The 19,659-nt window shown below is 46.8% G+C and overlaps 1 protein-coding gene and 1 long non-coding RNA gene across 12 annotated transcripts in view; one reads left to right on the plus strand and one right to left on the minus strand.

The window, feature by feature from the left end:
* The window catches only part of ADCY10 (adenylate cyclase 10), a 120,922-nt gene that overhangs the window by 26,547 nt on the left and 74,716 nt on the right, over window positions 1-19,659 (minus strand). For 8 of the 10 annotated variants that reach the window (XM_053246708.1, XM_053246705.1, XM_053246709.1 and 5 more), the window contains 6 exons: window positions 17,135-17,257; window positions 12,453-12,737; window positions 10,623-10,979; window positions 7,323-7,394; window positions 4,982-5,053; window positions 3,753-3,806 (listed from right to left, as the gene is read on the minus strand). In XM_053246708.1, the coding sequence (XP_053102683.1) occupies window positions 3,753-3,806; window positions 4,982-5,053; window positions 7,323-7,394; window positions 10,623-10,979; window positions 12,453-12,737; window positions 17,135-17,257 (963 nt within the window). The remainder of the gene's footprint in view (window positions 1-3,752; window positions 3,807-4,981; window positions 5,054-7,322; window positions 7,395-10,622; window positions 10,980-12,452; window positions 12,738-17,134; window positions 17,258-19,659) is intronic. The other 2 variants (XM_053246703.1, XM_053246704.1) reach the window with 2 other exon arrangements.
* Window positions 1-19,659, plus strand: part of LOC128323485 (uncharacterized) — a 31,218-nt gene that overhangs the window by 7,940 nt on the left and 3,619 nt on the right. The gene's annotated exons all lie outside the window — the stretch shown is intronic.

Raw genomic sequence — 19,659 nt, forward strand, 5'->3', positions numbered from 1 at the left:
CCGTGGTCACTCCCAGCACTGCACTCATTCCAGGCCCTGCTTGGAAACCTGGTGTTTAGCCGAGGTTAAGCAAACGTGTGGTATTTGCTTAGTTGTCTGGGCGATTGCCACTGGGTTAAGCAGCTTCCCCCGGGCCCGCTGCCATTTCCTGCAGAGAGCCAGGGGGGAGGAGCAGCTGTGAGGGTGCGGTGGTTGCTCTAACGAGAGCAGCCACCTGGGGCGCCCTGGGGCACCCTGGGATGCGGGCAGGGGGGAATCCTACCACGCGCAGCATTTCCCTTTGCTGAATCACCACTCATGTGGGCACCCAGCACAGCGGAGCGGAGGAACGGCAGCCTCTCATCTCCCGGGGAAGGCAGATGAGCTGCTGCCTTCCCCACAGTACACCCACCTCCCCAGCAACAACCTCATTAAATACTTATAGTGGTGAACGATCCGCTTATTTACCTTATTAATGAAGGTGGCTTGGCATTTTCAAACTTATTCAGAAAATGAACCAGCTTCCTCTTAGAAATAGAAAATGCCAAAGATATCCACACAAGCAGCCCAACCCAGTCTAGGGCAGCCTAATCTGGGTTGGGCTGCTTGTGTGGAGCGCCGGGATCACTGCTGATCCCGGCCCTTCTGCCTCTACTAGCCCAACTTGTAAACTCAGCATTTGACAAAAGGTTAAATGAGCCTGTGGTTTGTTTAAGCTCAGCAGGCGATCGTGAGCACAATCACTGCTGGGTTAAAAAGCTCCCCCCTGCCTGCTGCCATTATTGGCAGCAAGCTGGTGGGGGGAGCAGCTGTCAAGCTCATAGTGCGGGGCCCTCCTGGATGCGGGAGGGGGAAGTCCTCCTGCTCCCAGCTCTTGCCACCACTCATGTGGGCATGTGGCACAGCAGAAGGAAGCACGGCTGCCACCTGTCTCCTGGGGAAGGCAGCCGAGCTCCAGCCTTCCCTGCAGCCCTTGGAAGCAGTGGCTGACGGTTGTGTGTATTACCTCATAGCCAGGGGAGTAACTATAATCGGGCAAGGGGAGGCAGTTGTCTAGGGGGCCCCGCATCTGGCCCCCCCCGAGACATGTCACGTCTCCCCCACCCAGCACCCGCCACAGCTTCTCCCTGAATCATTTTATTTTATTTTAAAAAAACATTCTCTCCTTGTTCGCTTCGCCGTATTTCCTTGTTTCAGTTCTCCCTCCCTCCACCCTTTTGCCTTGTGGGATCCTCCTCCTTCCCCATCCATTGGCTGGCGGCACCCCACATGATCCAGAAAGCCGCATGACTGGTGGGTCGGCTGCTGTCTGGAACGGAAGAGGTCACTTCGAAGCCTGAGCTTTTCTAACTTATAAGTTAAAGAAGACACGGAGTGGCACGAGGACTTGCAGGACTCTGAGCCCTCAGGTTAGCTGAGTGGTTGCCGCCGCTTCTCCGCCCCCGCCCACATGGCTGGGCATTGGGCATTATGGCCCGCATCTCTCCCCCTCCCCACCCACCCTGCGTGACCACCGGCATGGCTGGGCATGACCCGCTTGCTTCTCTCCCCGCCCGCCTGCCACATGGCTGGACATGGCCCACAGCTTTTTCCCTCTTCCCTGCTCGCCCAGCTGCCTCATGGCTGGGCATGGCCCACTTGCTTCTCTCCCCCTCCCTGCCCGCCCGCCACATGGCTGGGCATGGCCTGCGCAGCTCCTCCTTTCCCCATCCACCCACACAGCCCGCTTTGCCTCCCCCCCCCACCTGCCTGCGTGACTGCCCGCTGCATGTATGCAGGCTTAGCCTGCAAAAGGGGAGAGCCCATAGCCCATGGACACCAAGCAAAAGCATACATCTGCTAAAGCCTCTTGTTATGAGGGAGATTCTCCCCCCCCCCGCCCACCACCAAATCAGCTTTATGGAGTAGTCAGATTTCGGGGCTGGATGTATGTGTGTGCTTGAAAGACTATGGGGACGCGAGGTTGGGGAAGGTGCTTGGGTGACGTTGCCTTCTCCGGTAAGTACGATCAGGTTAGGCTCTTTGAAAACAGGGGTCTTAGTGGGCTTGAAAGGGATGTTGGAACCCTTTGAAAGTCAGGCAGGGAAGAATAGCGGATGCATTCTGGCAAAGCTTCCTCCAGCACTGCTGTTTTAGCATAGATCTCTTTTTTTAAAAAAATGCAGGTTCCCTATGAGAAATAATTCTAGAACAGTAGCTGTGTTTAGTCTGTGGTAGCAAAACCAACAAGAATCCATGACAGCTAACAGTCACTGGACAAGCTTTGGACAACCATGAAATAAACTGATTGCCCTTTAGGTATTGATGGTGGTATTTACTAGGGGTGTGCTATTCGGTGATTCGGTTCGGGACCCGAACCGAATCACCCCTGTTCTGTTTTGTGCCCGAATATGGGCCACCCGAATCATCCTTGATTCGGTTCGGATTCGGATTTAATCCGAATCCGAATCGATTGGGGGGGAAGGGGCCCAGGGGCAAAATTTTGGGGTGGGGTGGTAGTGCCCAATGGGTGGAGTCTACCACCCCAATTTCAGGGGAATTGGGCAAAGGGCTGATTTTTGGGGAATTTTTGAAGTTTTAGTGACTTTGGGGCAGTTTGGGGGCAGAAAGTGGATCTGCCCCAAAAGAGTGGGGTGGAGTGGTAGTGCCTAATGGGTGGAGGCTACCACCCCAATTTCAGGGGGATTGGGCAGAGGGCTGATTTTTTGGGAATATTTGAAGTTTTGGTGTCTTTGGGGCAGATTGGGGGCAGAAAGTGGATCTGCCCCAAAGGAGTGGGGTGGGCTGGTAGATAGTGCCTAATGGGTGGAGGCTACCACCCGTCCCCAATTTCAGAGTGATTGAGCAGAGGGGTGGATTTTGGTGAATTTCTGAGGTTTGTCTTCATAAGGTGAAGTGTGCTAAATTGATTACTTCCTCATATTCATAGTAATTGAGAGTGTGAAAAAGTGAAAGTGGGGTCATGAGAGTTGTTTAATTGAAAAAAATCTCATTTGCTATGATAGAATGAGAATTCACTTTTTGAACTGCACCAAGGGCGCCAATTACCACTGGGATTATTTTGGTCTTTTTCTGCCACAGCCTTTCCATTTCAATTTGTAGATCTTTGGATTTGGTGATTTTTTCTATTTCTTTTTCTTCTATTCTGCTATCCCCTGGTATTGCTATGTCGATTATTTTGACTTGTTTTTCTTTCTTCTCGACTACAGTTATATCTGGTGTATTGTGTGGCAGATGTTTGTCTGTTTGTAGTCGGAAGTCCCATAATATTTTTACATCTTCATTTTCTTCAACTTTTTCCATTTTATGGTCCCACCAATTTTCGGCTACAGGTATTATTATTATTATTATTATTATTATTATTATTATTATAAAACATATTTTATACCACCCAAAATTCACGTCTCTGGGTGGTTTAAAAACAAACCAACAGAAAAAGTTAAAACATTCATTAAAATAAATGACAACAAAAATTAAAACACCAGTTAAAACAAAGTAAATGATACAGCAAAAGTTAAAACACTACAACAATTCAAACCTTAAAGCATTTTAAACAATGTTAAAACTGTTAAAATAATATTTAGTTAAAAGCCTGGGTGAAGAGATGCATCTTTAAAGACTTTTAAAAAGTTGTCAGAGATGGGGAGGCTCTTATTTCAGCAGGGAGCGTATTCCAAAGCTTTGGGGCAGCAGCAGAGAAGGCCCGTCCCCAAGTAGCCACAAAACAAGCTGGTGGCAATAGTTCTCTCCTACAATTAAAATGGTCAGCCTACCTTCATTGTTCCTTGCCATTGTACTTTCCGTGGACAATGAAGAAACAATAGGGTCTGAAGGAAAGAAAGAAATGTATATAGAAGGATATGTCTGATATGGTTCTGTCTTCAAGACAAAGGATGATTGTGGTTTTTGTGGCAAGTCTTTCCAGATGGCAGTTTATACCACCTTGGCTGCTGATTCCTGTGGCCAATGTTACTGGATGGTGAGATGACATATTGCCCTTCCTGCATATTTTGTTCAGAATTAGCCCTGTAATCTGTGAGAGAGCTGGACTTTTTCAATATCCAATACTACTTTTTTTCTGAATGAGGATGGTGAACTATTCTACCAGCAGGAGCAGTGTGTGGGCAGATTGTGCACAAGCTGTAGAGTGTGGTTACCTGTGTCAGTGTTAATGCATGAGAGGATTGGCTCCATGAAGTACCACTCCCGCACACATACTCACTCATTTCCGGATTCTGGCAATTACACACAGTCCTTTTCTAACCCATCAAGGTGTTCTTCTCCAATCCTTGGCTGTCCAACGTTTTAAAGGTGCCTTGGTGGCATAGCACCTTCCCAACACGCACACCTGTGCAGGGGTACGATTTTTTAACTACAGGCAGCCAAAGGCTTTTGAAAGGCCATAGCAGGATGGCAGCATGGCAGTTAATGTTCCTTAATTAGGGGTGTTTGTTTATTATTGCTGGTCAGTGACTGAAATAAAGATATCTTGAGACATTAATTATGGTGCCATGACCAGATGGCAGAACATAAACAACACATCGTATTCTACCACACTGTGGATTCTCTAACGTGCATGTACAGGAACAGGTACCCACAGAGCCAAAGGTTTTTACAAAGCTATAGCAGGATGATGGTGTGGCATCAACACATTTTAAAAATGGGAAGTGCTGTCTTAACATCTTTCCATTTCCTTTTTTTTTTTTACTCTTTTTATCTTCTTTGCAGAGCAAAAGATAGTGGAATTGGAAGCAAGTGGGCTGGATATTGGGAAGGGGAGAGAGATGGTTGGTGGGATATTGAGAAGGGAGGGAAGCTTCAGGGGAACCATCACCATAGTAGTTCACAAGTAGTTCACAGGTGGGGAGCTATGGGAGGAAATGCAGTCTGTAGACAACCTGCACTCTACATACATTTAATCACAAGAGTCCACTGAATTCCCCACATTTCATCCTTCTGTCTCAAAGACTCTGTGTCTACAGGGTAAAAGAAATAACTTTACCAGCACTTGATCTCAGCAAAAAGTCTGGAGAGTGGCGCTTATTGCCGAAGAGAAAGGACAAGGATCTACGTACTGGAAATGAAACAGATTTCAAAAGTAAGGTTAGGAGGTATCTGTCTCCGAATCATAATTACCTGGAAATGTTGTAATGCCAGTTTGAGCTATCAACATTAACATCATAGCAACTGTACCAAAAGGCAGTGGCCAACAGCTGGAAGTACATATTACTTTATAATTTCCCTCGTACTAAGAATCAAAGCAGCTCCAACCAACTGCTGACTGTTTCCTTGTGTTAAAAATGTTCATAGTCAAGAACAGACTGTAGCCAGCCTTACAAAATGGATCGTCCTTTGCCTGAACTGGGAGAGGGGATAGCTGCAACTCTACAGGGAGAGCCCCTGTTTGAAAGAGTTCATTCCTTTGACAGAGGCTAGAAGGGTTACATTTTGGCAAACTGGAATATAAAGCCAAAGAATTGCTGGCTTAGTCTCTGGTCAAGAAGCATCCCATTGCCATGTGTTCATATATTATGTTCACATATTATGTCATATATATGTTCATATATTATGTTCATATATTATGTCAATTCATAAGAACAGCCCTGCTGGATCGGGCCCAAGGCCTATCTAGGCCAACATCCTGTTTCACACAGTGGCCCACCAGATGTCTCTGAGAAGCCCACAGACAAGAGGTGAGGGCATGCCCTTTCTCCTGCTGTTGCTCTCCTGCAACTGGTATTTAGCAGCATCTTGCCTCTAAGGCTGCAAGTGATTTATACTATAACTTTTTCGAAGCTTGTATATAGGCCAACTTCTTGTCTCCCCTTCCATTTTCTTCTCTGTCTTTTTTCAGCTGACAATCTCAACATTCTGTGATTCGGTGGTCCAACATTCCATAGGTCCTGGAAAGTCACTGAGCACAGCCCTTCTTTGGGGGCTTTTAAAGAATCGTTTTCATTTAGAAAGTATCTGCATACCTAAGAAAGTCCTTTGAGTATGTAGAAACTAGGGTTGTGCATTGTGTCAGACCAGAGAGAGATGTCAAACTCGACATGCCCTCTTGGACATCATCAGAGGGAGTTCTGCAATGACAACAGGGTGACTTTGACAGATCCGTTGGGAGGCTTCCTGCTGTTGCTGCAGAACTGTTAGAGACCTGCCATGTTTATCAGACCCTCTCACTGCCTCTTCCACCTCCTCCTTTTCCTTTGACTGTGGGGGCAGGGGACAGGCAACATTGCTTCCTCATTGCTCTGCAGGGAGCACTCATTCAGGTGCCTTGCCTTCTGCGGCTTCCATTTAAAAGGGACATGTGATTAAGTTAGCACTGAGCAGCGACTATTTGTTGTGACCTGTGACAACTCTGGCCGAGTACACATGTTCACAATAGTCAAGTTCACCCTCAGCAGGGCTGCCCCCTGTCTTTGAAGCACACTCTTTATGAATCGAGGTAGCATCCATGGCAATTACTCTGGGTTTCTGTGACAGTCAGATATAAGGGATCAGGAAGTGGTGGTCTAAAAGCTTTTAGACAATAGGCCATGAGGCACAGGGCTGGTAGAGTTTGGATTTAAGAAGGTGTGTCCTGGCATCATTAGAGGATTCTAGGTTAGGGGATCTGGAAGGCCCTGATCCCTCAACAGCACTGGGCCTTCCGAGTGCAGGGCATAGCAGGGAATGAAATAGTCATGTCTATGCCATACTTGCCCATGTGTGACTTCTTTACTGGGCAAGCAGGTTGTTGTGTCCAAGTGTTTAATGGTTGCTTCTTCAACAGATGTGGGCAGGAGGGGAGAGGGCAGGTACATATCTGCCAACACAGCTTTCCATGGGATCAGAGGTTCGAATAACAGAAATGTAAGTAGGCCTCAGCTCACTTGCCAGATTTGATTGGGATGGGAAGTGTTGTATGCTTTGGAGCCAGTTGCTTCTGGTCTTCTGTTGCCAGCTGTGTCATGGCCAGCTGTGTCATGCTGATTCACTTGGGAGAAAATGACCTGAGATTAAGGCCAGGCAAGCCCATTGTCATCGAAGCCCAGGACTATGCACTAATCAAGGCCAGGATCTCAAGGATGATCAGCTTGTTAGATATGTTGCAGAGCAGGGTGTGGATGTGCAAAGAACCAAGGCACATGGCTAGTGCTAGGTGCAAGGTGAAGTTACTTGAGGCAGGTATTAATGACTGGAGAAGGGCTTCTTGTCCCTCACCTGAAGATCAAACACTCCTTGCTGTATTTGTATCAGGATGAAGGAGAATACCTCCCAAATGCGGGATATGGCATCTTTCTGGGGTATGTGCAACAAGGCCTGCATGAAGAGAAACTAAGCAAAAATAACTTTACCTTTACTTGGCATTCGGAAAGTTTCTTTTGAAAATTCTGTTGTATGGACTGCAGGCATGGTATCTTTACTCCCTGCCAAATTGAAATAGATGCTGATCTGAGACTGAGGCATGAAAATCCCAATTGCAGAGCTAACCTACATGTTACGCTACAGTAACATAACCCTGATAGCTGCTGCTTCATGCAAAATAGCATCAGAAGGGGGACAATTTGCAACACAGCAGTATTAGGTGGGGAAGTAGGAGATTGCTCACATGGTAGCTTGCAAAACATTAGGTTCCTAAATGTGGGCTTAGTTCCTGAGCCTTCATATTAACATAATTAAACCTTCAACTTAACCCCTGCTAACTTGGCAAAGAGGCACCTTTTAATGTGGTGATTCTCTTTATTTAGCAAGGGGAGAGTAACTGGCCCTAACACACCCCCAGCACAGTACCTCCAGTGACTGTTGCTGGTGTCTATCTTATGTTTTTTTTTTTAGATTGTGAGCCCTTTGGCGACAGGGATCCATCTTATTTGTTATTTCTCTGTGTAAACTGCCCTGAGCCATTTTTGGAAGGGCGGTATAGAAATAGAATAAATAATAAATAAATAATAATAAATTAATAAATAAATATTTCCTTTTCTTACAACTACTTCCAAGAAGAACTTAACTCATTGGAATTGCTAAGCGGGTCAGGTATCCCATCAAAACTTTGGCCCTATGTGATCACAGATATGGGGTCTAAGAAATATGACCAGAAGACTGAAATTCTTATCCCTTTTGATGTAGAGTGCCACAGCCAAGCTGCACTTGGCTGAACAGAAACCACAGCAATGGGTACAAGGAAAGCCCAAGCAGAATTAGGTCAACACACCAGGGAAATGCTTGACTAACAAGGTTGCTGGTTTGAATCCCCGCTGGTACTATAGCGGGCAGCAGCCATATACAGTGGGTATAGGAAAGAATCACCCCCTTTGATAGACCTTAAATTCTGGTTCCCTTACATCCTGAAATGAAAACACAAAGAAAATTCCCTTCACCAGCTGTACTTATCCAATGCAACCTATAACATCCAACTGAAAAACATCACAATTACAGTCCAGAAAAAGTGTCAGAAACAAAAAACAAGAATTACTGAGATTGAAAAAGGATCACCCCCCCCCCCAATGTCAATATTTTGTTGAACCACCTTTTGCTTTAATAACAGCCTTGAGTCTGTTGGGATACTTCTCTATCAACCTTGCACATCTAGACGGAGCAATATTTGCCCACTCCTCCATACAGAACTGTTCAAGTTCAGTCACATTGGATGGTAGGTGTTGGTGGACTGCTATCTTCAAATCTCTCCACAGATTTTCTATGGGATTTAGGTCTGGGCTCTGACTGGGCCACATGAGGATGTTCACTTTTTTCTCCTTCAGCCACTGTGTGGTCAATTTTGCTGTGTGCTTCGGATTGTTGTCATGTTGAAAGGTGAATCTTCTGCGCATCCTCAACTGTCTGGCAGAGGGTAGCAGGTTTTCTTCCAGAATCTGACGGTATTTTGCCCCATCCATTTTCCTTCTACCCTAACGAAAGCCCCAGTCCCTGAGGCAGAGAAACACCCCCACAACAGGATGCTGCCACCTCCATGCTTCACTGTAGGTATGGTGTGTTGTGGATGGTGAGCTGTGTTGGATTTACGCCAGGTGTACTGTTTGGTGTTGAGGCCAAATAGTTCAATCTTGGTCTCATCTGACCATAAGACCTTTTTCCATTTGGCATCAGAATCTTCAAGGTGCCTTCTGGCAAAGCTCAAACGAGCTTTAATGTGGCCTTTCTTGAGAAGTGGCTTTCTCCTTGCGACCCTCCCGAACAAGCCACATCTGTGGAGCGCTCGTGAAATTGTTGTCACATGCACAGAACAACCACTCTTTGCCATGAAGTCCTTTAACTCCCAACAGACTCAAGACTGTTATTAAAGCAAAAGGTGGTTCAACAAAATATTGACATTGGGGGGGGGGGTGATCCTTTTTCAATCTCAGTAATTCTTGTTTTTTGTTTCTGACACTTTTTCTGGACTGTAATTGTGATGTTTTTCAGTTGGATGTTATAGGTTGCATTGGATAAGTACAGCTGGTGAAGGGAATTTTCTTGGTGTTTTCATTTCAGGATGTAAGGGAACCAGAATTTAAGGTCTATCAAAGGGGGTGATTCTTTCCTATACCCACTGTAGGAAGATGCTAAAAGGCATCATCTCATACTGTGAGGGAGAAGGCAATGGTAAACCCCTCCTGAATTCCACCAAAGACAACCACAGGGCTCTGTGGGTGCCAGGAATTGAAATCGACTTGACGGCACACTTTACCTTACTTTATGACAGTCAACCCATTGAGGAAAAGCAATCCAGATCTGCCACAAGACTGTTCCACCATATCCGCAAGCCAATGAAGGAAATAGTAAGTCACTAAGGCCAGGAAGTACCCAGGGTCAAAAAACCACTTATGAGCAACTCAGCTATATAAGAACCTGTCTCTGCTATCTGAAGTGGCATTCTGGAGACAAAGGTGACAGGGAAGTAAGCTACAAGCAACAAACCCTCCATCTTGGCCAACCAGCTTGCATCCTACTGGAGGCAGCTGCAGCTGCAACACTACACTGCTTAGGAGGACTCAGCTTCTGTAAGTGGGTAGAGTTTACTAAGCTTTCCCCCTTCCTCAGCTTGCACTAATCCCCAACAGCCGCTTTCTCTCATCCCAAGAGGCCTTTTTAGCCCTCCAGGGATTAGGGAAGATTTCTCTTGACACCCAAGACCCTCTGTGACTACTCAGATTAACACCTAATCCTGGTCTTGGGTGGGAGACCAGGACCACAGCATGAACTTTGTCTTGCACTGACTATAAGGAAGGAAGTTCTTTCTAAGGATTAGAACGCTGGGGTAACACGTGATGGGAAGCTCTGTCCAAGGACTTCTGTTTCAGAGGAGATGGAATTAGGCATCCACTGTGGATTATTTTAGGGGATATTGTCTTCATATGAGGTTTGGAGTAGCTGACTTTAGAAGGTTCCTCCTTCTAGCTCTGTAGTTCTCTGAACTGTATCTGGTCAGATTTTTACTTTGCTTTTCTCTGCAACTCTCTCACCAGCTTTAACTCACCCTCTTGGGCTTTCATTTGCTACAGTCTCTCCTGACCTTTGGGCTCCCTGCAATATCAGTCATGATCCTGTGATTACTACAATTCCCTAAATCTCTCAGGGATTTATCTGATCCAGTAGGAAAACCAACTCTTGCACCAACATCACTGAAGCCCTGTGCCACCTAAGGATTTTGGCTTTACCATTACGTCTGCTTAATTCCACTTTCATCAGCATTTCAGAAACTAGGACGGTGGCAGCCTCATTCAGTGTGCTCTCTGTGAGGAACTGCATTCTAGACTCCTGTGTATCTATGTTGTGCAGCATGCCTTCCACTGCATAGCGATGGAAGGAAATGAAGTCTCCTTGCCCACAGCACTTGCATTGGTGAGCATGCCACTGAAGGTAGCTGGCACACTTGAGATGCAAGGCTTCTTTCTGGCTTTTGAGCCAGAGCTCATAGGCTGCTTCCTGCAACAGGGGTGTGCAAAACCCCATGACTTTACAGTGCATCACCATCTCCTCTTGCTTGAGTCTTTCAGCAACCAATGGTCCGAGATCTGAAAGACAAGATGGAGTTTGCTCTTAGTCTTTGCTCTCTAAAAGCACTGAATTCCTCCTGCAAAAATCTACTGTTACTGGGCCAGGTCCCCTGGATAAAGTGTACCCTTCCCCCCTGCCCCATGCTTGGGCCCTGCAAGCATCCCATGCTGAAACAAATAAGCTAAAGGACACTCAGAAATCCTTTAATCTTTAATAAATAAATAAATAAATAAATAAACAAGTCAAGGAAGGGTGTGTTACAAATATTTATCAGGCTCAGAGAAATGATGCTCAGCAACTGGATGCTTGTGTTGATGCAATCATTGGGCGATATCCGGGGATCTATCTGGAATATTCTGCATATGATGGGAAAAGCCATCAATGTTTGGTAACACAGCACATGTGAACCCCTTCAGATAAGTAGAGTGGACCGAGCCAAACAAGGGGTGTGTATGTGTGTGTAAAAGGAATTGCAGTTTTAGGGTGAGACCAAGACAAACTGAGTTCAGAGAAATGAGACAGAGAGACTGAGCTGAGAACTAACGGAATGCACTTTGTGGGTACAGTAGTGTCTCTCTGGGAATCCAATGTGATCTGTTGCTGCCTTGTTGTCCATATAATGCTCACCACCTCCAACTGATGCTCAACTTTTATATTTGTAAAGAATCAAAATATTACAAAGACATATTAAGCTTCCAGTGAACTCTCCTCCAACAGGACCCAAAACCCAGATGGTGCTGTCCCAGAACTCTCATTGGTTGGGGAAGTTGGGAGTGCATAACAATATGAATCAGGTCATCTCACAAAATAGGTGCCAAACTAACCAAAGCACAATGTGCTTGTCAAAACTCAAACAGAGATCATGCTTGAAGCTCAAAAAGGGATATGGGGCAGGAAAGACTATGGGGCAATTCACATGATTGCCATGGGAGGGCCCGGAGGGTGCAGGGGGAAGGCTGCCTTCACTTTACCTTCCCACCAGACAACCAAGCAGGTTCTCTTCAGCGTGCTTCCCACACACCCACACAGGCAGCCCTGATCCATGCAGATCCATGAAGCACGGAGCAGGGTGGAGGGATCCAGGGCCTCCGGGCATCCCTCACTGCAACGCGTGGCACGCACATCACATTGGGGATTCCCCCTTCAGGCAGGTGCTCTATGCGCCCATCTCTGTGACTCCTCAGGCTTCACCCAGCTCGAAGCGTCACACAATACATGGTAGCCAGGGTATGGGTGCGAGAGCCCCCTTAACTTGGCTAAAAGCCAGGTTCATTAAGGGGGTTAGGTGGGTGGGGAGTGGAGGGATCCATGAGGATCCCGCCACTTCTCACTACCAGCCTAACCCTGCCTGGGGCAGACCAGGCAGGGTTAGGCTGGTCATGAGAATAGCCTCATTGTATCATTCAAGAACATTCCTTAGAGGTTTATCATGAAATACAGAAGCACTCAAGGATCTCGCTACATCATTCCTTCTTTCTTTCTTATCTCACCTGACCCTTGTCCTATTGATTTCACAGTCTGCGAGGAGATGCAGAGCTCCTCAGAGGAGACGGATTGTGTACTCTTCACAGCATGCACTTCTTTTCTTTCACCAAAGCACTGGAAGATACGAGAGTCCACCAGGGTTGCCAGTGTTTGGTTCATCTTCATTTTGGTCCATTCAGGGAGGATGTGGAGCAGCAACTCTGTTTCAAAGGTCACACCAATGACGGCTGCACATTTTACCACCATCTGCTCTGAAGGGGTCATGTTGTCTAATTCTGCCAGAGCAATCCCTGTCCAGAAAAAAAGCCAAAACACAGATAGAGAAGCAGCCAGGCATTTAAGGGCACATCAAAACCTAGGTCATAATGTGAGAAATATGTTGAGGCTATTCTCACAATCAACAAAAAGCAGGCTAATTTCCCTTAGCCCGCTTTTCATTGGTCGGAGGAACCACAAGTCTCACAGGTGAGCCCAGTGCTCCCAAGGCAGCTAGCCCGCCTAAAACACCCTCCCCTTAAATGAGGTTAATGGAGCAAGCGCTCTGTTAACCTCATTTCTTTGCTCGTGTGTCACTGCAGCATGCAGCAACACATGAGCAGACCCCCAGCCGGGAGGCTACAAGCAGCCTCCCGGGCTTGGGGGTATCTCCAGGATGACCCGCGCACTCACGTGGGGCATCCTGGGACTTCTGGGGGCTGTGCAGCCCCCAATCACTGCAGCACCCGCCGGCTCCGTGACAGAGCTGGCAGTCCTGTGGGCAGCTGATCCGGCCACCCAAGGCTACGAGCTTGATCGTCTGCGGGGAGAGCGGGCTAAGCCCACTCTCCCCACAGACATGACAGAAGCTCTTCTCACTGATCATGAGAAGAGCTTCGTTATCTTAAAAATGCAACAGAGGAATAAAACAGCAGAAATATTAAACAGACACTAAGACTGTTCTCACGAGCAGACTGACCCAGACTAGGGCAGTCCAGCCTGGGTTGGGCTGCTCGTGTGCTGCACCTGGATTGGCCCCAATCCTGGGTTACTGTCAGCCTAAGTTTTTAACCCGCCCCTTATTAAACCCTCCACCCTGAAGCTGGGATCGTGTGTGTGCCTGCAGCCCAAGCGCACACAGGAGGCATAGAGCACCTGACTCACAGGGGAATACCCCAATATACCGTGTTGTTTGCGCAGTGGATTTCAGGATTCCTGGAGGCTGGGGCTCATTTCCCCAGCCTCCAGTGATCTGCGCTGCTCTGAGCAGTGTGGACTGTGTGTGCCTGCATGCCATCCATCATCTGGGGGGAAGGTAGGTTCATTCCTGCCTCCCCCCACTGCCAAAAATGGTTGTGTGAATGACCTCAGTGTCAGCCTTAGGAGAGAGCTGGATCTTCTGTCTACAGATCTTTCTGTAGCGTTCTGGTTTGTCTACAGGGAAACCAGGTTGGCTATGAAGATCATCATAGCCAGTGTGTGACTAGCTTTAGCCACCTTCAACAGCAACAATCAGGGTGAAGACGGAAGTTATTTATTTATTTATTTTATATCCTGTTTTTCAGCCTGAAGAGGCTCTCAAAGCAATTTATTGTACAATGTAAATAATATTTAAAAGATGCAATGTTTAAGTGGAGCTGTTTATGAGAGCCTATCTTCAGACGGACTCAGGCTGGCTAAGATGCCACTCCATAGAAGCAGCCCCTCCATTTCTCTGCAGAGTCTTCTATACCAGAGCAACAGGCTAGTCTGAAGCCACTGTGTTCAGGACAAACAGATCTTTTTTCTACCACGGCGCTCTTAAAAAACAGCTCGTAAGTTTACAGTTCAGTTCAGTTTGAACTAGAGAATAGGTGGCTGTGGAAGGCACCAACTGGCAAGAGCTTCTGATGTCATGAACACACTTCACCAATACACCCTGCAAACACTCGGAGCAGTTTTGCATTTAAAATGTATGCCTTTTTTAAAAAAGCAAAAGCAAAATATGAATGTATAAATGAACACATGCATATGTGCCACTTCAAAAAAACAAAAAACAAAAAAGCAAAGAGGAAGCATGAAGAAATCAAATAAATAAGAAGAAGAAGAAGAAAAAGGGGGAAAATCATGGCTGAACCAGTGTTCAGTTGGCTTGTATGCCTGTCATGCCAAATACAGAAACTGGATATCCAATATATGTGGAAAAACCCGCTGTGACTAGTCTCTAAAGCAGTAGTCTATGGGCCAGGGATCTAAAAATGGGTCGTCCTTTTTGTGAATAAATGGAGTAGTGTTTTTTGGATTGTTTATGACCCATCAGATGTCATAACTCAGAACTCTTCTAACATCTTGAAGATTTCACATGTTGTTTGTATAGCTCTAAGACATAAATGAGTTTACGCTACATAGCCTTCTGTGCAAAAATGTATGTAGTACAGGGGTAGGCAGCTTTGGCTCTCCAGCTGTTGTTGAACTACAATACCCATCATCCAACAGTTCAGCAACATACGGAGAACTAAGGTTACCTACCCCTGGTGCAGCAGAATCATATCAACTAACACCTTGTCATGACTCCTTACAACAGCACATTCGCCATTCTAATGACCAAGGTTTAGTTGGGAAAACCACCTGACCCAGTTCCAGAAATTCCCAGTCCAGACTGGGAAGTCTGGAAGAATAGTAAGAGGTGTTTACTATTCAGTGGATGGCTGGGAAACCAGCTCCAGATTCAGTTCTTGAACTGATGTCCTGTAGGTGCAAACAGTCTTGTGCCGTGCTCACGTGTATTTGTATGAAGAGTGATTTGATATGCATGGCAATATGCCATGTAGAGCAATGTGACGGCCAAGCTGACAAAGATGAGGACTACTTTGAAATAGGCAGATGATGACAAAAACTTTTATGATTAGCTAAATTAACTTTACTTGAAAACTTTGCAGATTCCTACGCATTTCTACAGAAATATTGTGATTTGAGTGTTGTCTGTAGATTACTACTTCCAAAATACTAATAAAATAATAAATATCACCACTGGAAAACTCTCTTTTTCATTTTTAGCTGTCAGTCTGTTATTTCAGATAGAAAATGTTGAATTAGTAAAGTTGTAAACACTAACCCATTTATTCACTCTTCTGGCCCATTGACTACAGGGACATAAGTAGGTTGGTGGCAGCCCTGGGACAGCTCGCCACCTCTATTTGTCTTCGCAGTGTCTCCCCACCGAACATCTGCATCAGCCACTCCCTTTGTGCTGGCATCAGAAGCACACTGACATAAGGCCATGGCCCAGAGAGGGACTGGAGAGAAGCATCCTGTCAGCCAGCACTTTACTGGCAGACTGTATAGTTTGTTTTTCTGGACAGGGATCATGACAATTGTTGGGTGAAGCGTTATGTGGCTGAGCCAGTCCCAACCCAAGAAGAGCTAGGTTAGCTGTAGCATAGGTCACAACGGAGTGATTTTTAATGCCCAGCTATCCTATCCAGCTGTCCTAGGCGGAGCCGGGGTCTCTGCCAAGGCAGGAATCTGGGAGAGACACAGACCTTGGATAACTCCAAGGAGAAAGGGGTCAGCACCTTAGTTAGTTCGGAGCAGCAACACACAAGAGCTGGGTTTAGTAATATAGGAGGAAAGTTGCTCCAGCGGCTGCTTAAAGTAGACTGCCAGGTTTTATGGCTTCTGCCAGAGTGAATTGGCCCTTCCCTCTTCCATTGGGAAAGCTCTGTTGCTTAAAGCAGTCTTGCCAATCTTTCTAAGCAGGGCTAGGGACTTGGGGCATCCTCCTTGTCTGCCTTGTCCCCCAATTGGGGAGAGGCAGATTTGAGTCATGACACCAGTACTGTAAAGGCCTTTTAATGTTGGGTGCTTAACTGAGTTATGAGATTCTCTCATGCCATTTATGTGAACCTGTGATCATTGTTAGGGGAAAACTAGATTTGACAGAAGTGGCCATATTCATCCATTCACGTTCCAGCCTTTATGGGCACTTTCTTCCAGCCTAGCCCTGATACTGGATGTGACCTGGGTTGTAGAGGATACTTGTAACAACAGTGGGCAGCAATCTATGCTTGTGTGGGAAGGAAGAGTTTAGCTCTTCTCATTTATGCACACCTTTTATAGTCAAAATTAGGACCTCCCACCAAATCCCTGCTTTGTACATGAAAGGGACAGCAACATGAATAAACAACTGACAACACATCTGGTTTGGTGCTTAATGAAGAAAAGGAGTAAGAAAAGAGACATTTCTAATGCAAATGAGCATTCTGGCTAATACAGGTTTTATATTCACATTAAATACAAACTCAACTGAGGCAAGACTATTTGAAAGGCAGAGCTCTCAAACATAACATGGGCATCCCCATGCCAAGTTCTCCTGCAACCCCCCATGACATGTTGTAACACTTACTCCATGATGAAGCATCAGCACATTGTGGCTTTCTCTGCCCATGGCTGCTGAGGTCTTACTCTACCGTGATGACAATATAATGGCAGGGTAAGTATTACTACAAGCTACAGGAAAACAGAGGAGGATACAGGAATGCCATTTTCAGTGCAGCCCTTACCTCTGGTCATATGTAGCTGAAGTCTCATGTGTGAAAACATCAAAAGCTCAAAGTAGCACCAAGATCATCATGGGTCTTGGGAGCTGCCTGGCAAACTGGCTTCCCAACTACAGCTCCCATGTGGAATCTCAGTAGGGCAGAAATTTGTAAAGATTGGCCCAGCTCCTCACCTTTTAATGTTGGAGGAAGCATTATATTGTGAAGTTTCACATTCTGCCTGATTGTGCAAATGTACAAGTCCTCCTCTTTGTTTTCAGGTGATTTGGAGGCTTGAGCCTTGAGAACACCACGGGCTATATGGAAAGGAAGTAAAGGATGGTTTCTTAGTACAACATAACCTTAGAGGGGGGTGGGGGGTAGGGATGTGCATGGAACAGGTTCGGAGGCCCTTTATAAGCTGGTTCAAATGGTGAGTGGCTCTGCTGGTCCGAAGGCGGGAATGTACTGCTTTAAGGGCAGGGGAGGATGTGCTTACCCCTCCCTCTGCTTTCCCCCTGCCAGTGCTCTGTTTTTCCAAAGTCCATCAGGGTGGCAGCGTACCTCCCTGCTGCCCCATTTCTACCTTTACCAGAAGTATCCAATGCACCTGTGCATGCCGGGAGCACACGTGCACACCACGGGTGGGCACACACACAGCAGGTATGTGCACGTGGTGAGTGCAACATGTGCATGCCCGTGCCTGGCATGCACAGGTGCGTCGGATACTTCCGGTTACTTCTGGTAAAGGTGGCAATGGGGCAGCAGGGAGGTACGCTGCCACCCCAGTGGACTTGGGGGGAAATGGAACACCAGCGGGGGGAAAGCAAAGGGAGGGATAAGTGTACTATCTCCCGCACTTAAAGCAGTACACCACCACCCCCCGCTGCCTTTGAGCCTCACCCAGCCCGTTCCATGCACATCTCTAGCAGGGGGACCAGTTACCATAAGAGCATAAGGAAGAAATAAAATGGTTGGGGGGAAATGTATCCAACTGACCTATCTAAAATGGGTCCCTAACTCAGAGTCCTCTGCAGTTACCTCCTTTTGCAGCAACCTGGCTTGTTCCTTGTGCAGCCTCGGGGCCTGGGCACTTTTACAGTCCTGGGGTCCAACCCAGACTGGTTCTTATTTGTGAGTGATTTCAGCCCTTCAGAGAGTCTCCACTCCCTGCAGGGGATTCCACAGCTCGTGCTACGGCCCCAGCCTTGAGCCTCTCTCAAACTGTGCTGGCAATTTCTTCCTTAGATTCTTCAGCTCTGCACTCCTGGTACTCTTCTGAACTTCACTGCACACTTAGGCTCTGCTCTTGCCAGCTCTCTAACTTGTAACTTCAGACTCTGAACAACACTGACTGCTACAACCAACTTGGACTGAACCTGTGCTAAAAGCAACCTCCTTTTATAAACAATTTTTCTGAACCATTTTTTTAAACAACCCAGTCAGCATAGCATAAGTTCCCTTGGTTTTTTAAAAGATAAGCAATGAAATCAAACCTCCCTTTCCCTCCAAAATCAAATCAACCTTTGTCCCTGTCAGCCATTGAGGCCATAGTCTCCCAGAAGTGGGTCAGCCATGGACTACCCAGGATCCTCAAAGTCCTCCCCAATACTTAACAGCACAAGTTAAGGAGATTTCCCTAACATGGGCTGGTGGCAAGTTCTAAACTTGCCTCCTAATCTGCCTAGGCTCCCACAGTGCTCTGTCTTCATGGCAAAGCCTTTCCACCCCTTCTCTCATTGAAAGACAGAAATCTTGAATTCTACACTCACCAGCTTTGCAGCCAAACCTGGGACAGTTATACAGATTGTCACTCTGTCTCTCTCCACTTTGTCTATCACCCCCATCTCTTCCCTCGTCTCTCTCCCTTCTATGCTATGACTTCCTCTCAAGTCTGCATTCATTGGAATTTGGTGCTGTTCTTAAGAAATGGTATTTTGTAGTTGGGAACCCTGTCCCGGGGTTGCCAACTACAATTGTTTACTTGTGTGCTTCTATTCTTGATAAAGATATTCTATGAGGTGCTTCACATGAGCAAAGTAAAGCACCTCAAGGTGGTTTGTGGGGAGAGCAGGCTTAGCAAGGGAGCAGGGCTCCCTTAGCACGAGCAGGGAGCCGTCCCTGGGTGGCCATATCGGCTGTCCACATGACTACCGGCTCCATCACAGAGCCAGTAGGGGCAGCGGGGATCAGGGGCCACCCAGCCCCAGAAGTCCCAGGATAGGAACATAGGAAGCTGCCATATACTGAGTCAGACCATTGTTCTATCTAGCTCAGTATTGTCTTCACAGACTGGCAGCAACTTCTCCAAGGTTACAGGCAGGAGTCTCTCTCAGCCCTATCTTGGAGAAGCTAGAGAGGGAACTTGAAACCTTCTGCTCTTCCCAGAGCAGCTCCATCCCCTGAGGGGAATATCTTACAGTGCTCACTTCTAGTCTCCCATTCATATGGAACCAGGGTGGACCTTGCTTAAACAAGGGGACAATTCATGCTAGCTACTACAAGACCAGCTCTCTTCTCTCTTCTGCGCAAGTGCACGGGGCATTCTGGGGGGATCCCCGATGCTGGGAGGCATGCTGCAGCCTCCCAGTTGGGGGTCTACTTGTGTCACCATGGCATGGGGCCTCACCACGGCTAACCATGAGCGGTTAGCGCTTACTCTGCTAACATCGTTTAAGGGGAGTTTACTTTGGGAGATTTGCTCCCAAAGTACCCACGC

The sequence above is a fragment of the Hemicordylus capensis genome, chromosome 4, assembly GCF_027244095.1.
Source record: "Hemicordylus capensis ecotype Gifberg chromosome 4, rHemCap1.1.pri, whole genome shotgun sequence".
In the NCBI taxonomy this organism is placed as follows: Eukaryota; Metazoa; Chordata; class Lepidosauria; order Squamata; family Cordylidae; genus Hemicordylus; species Hemicordylus capensis.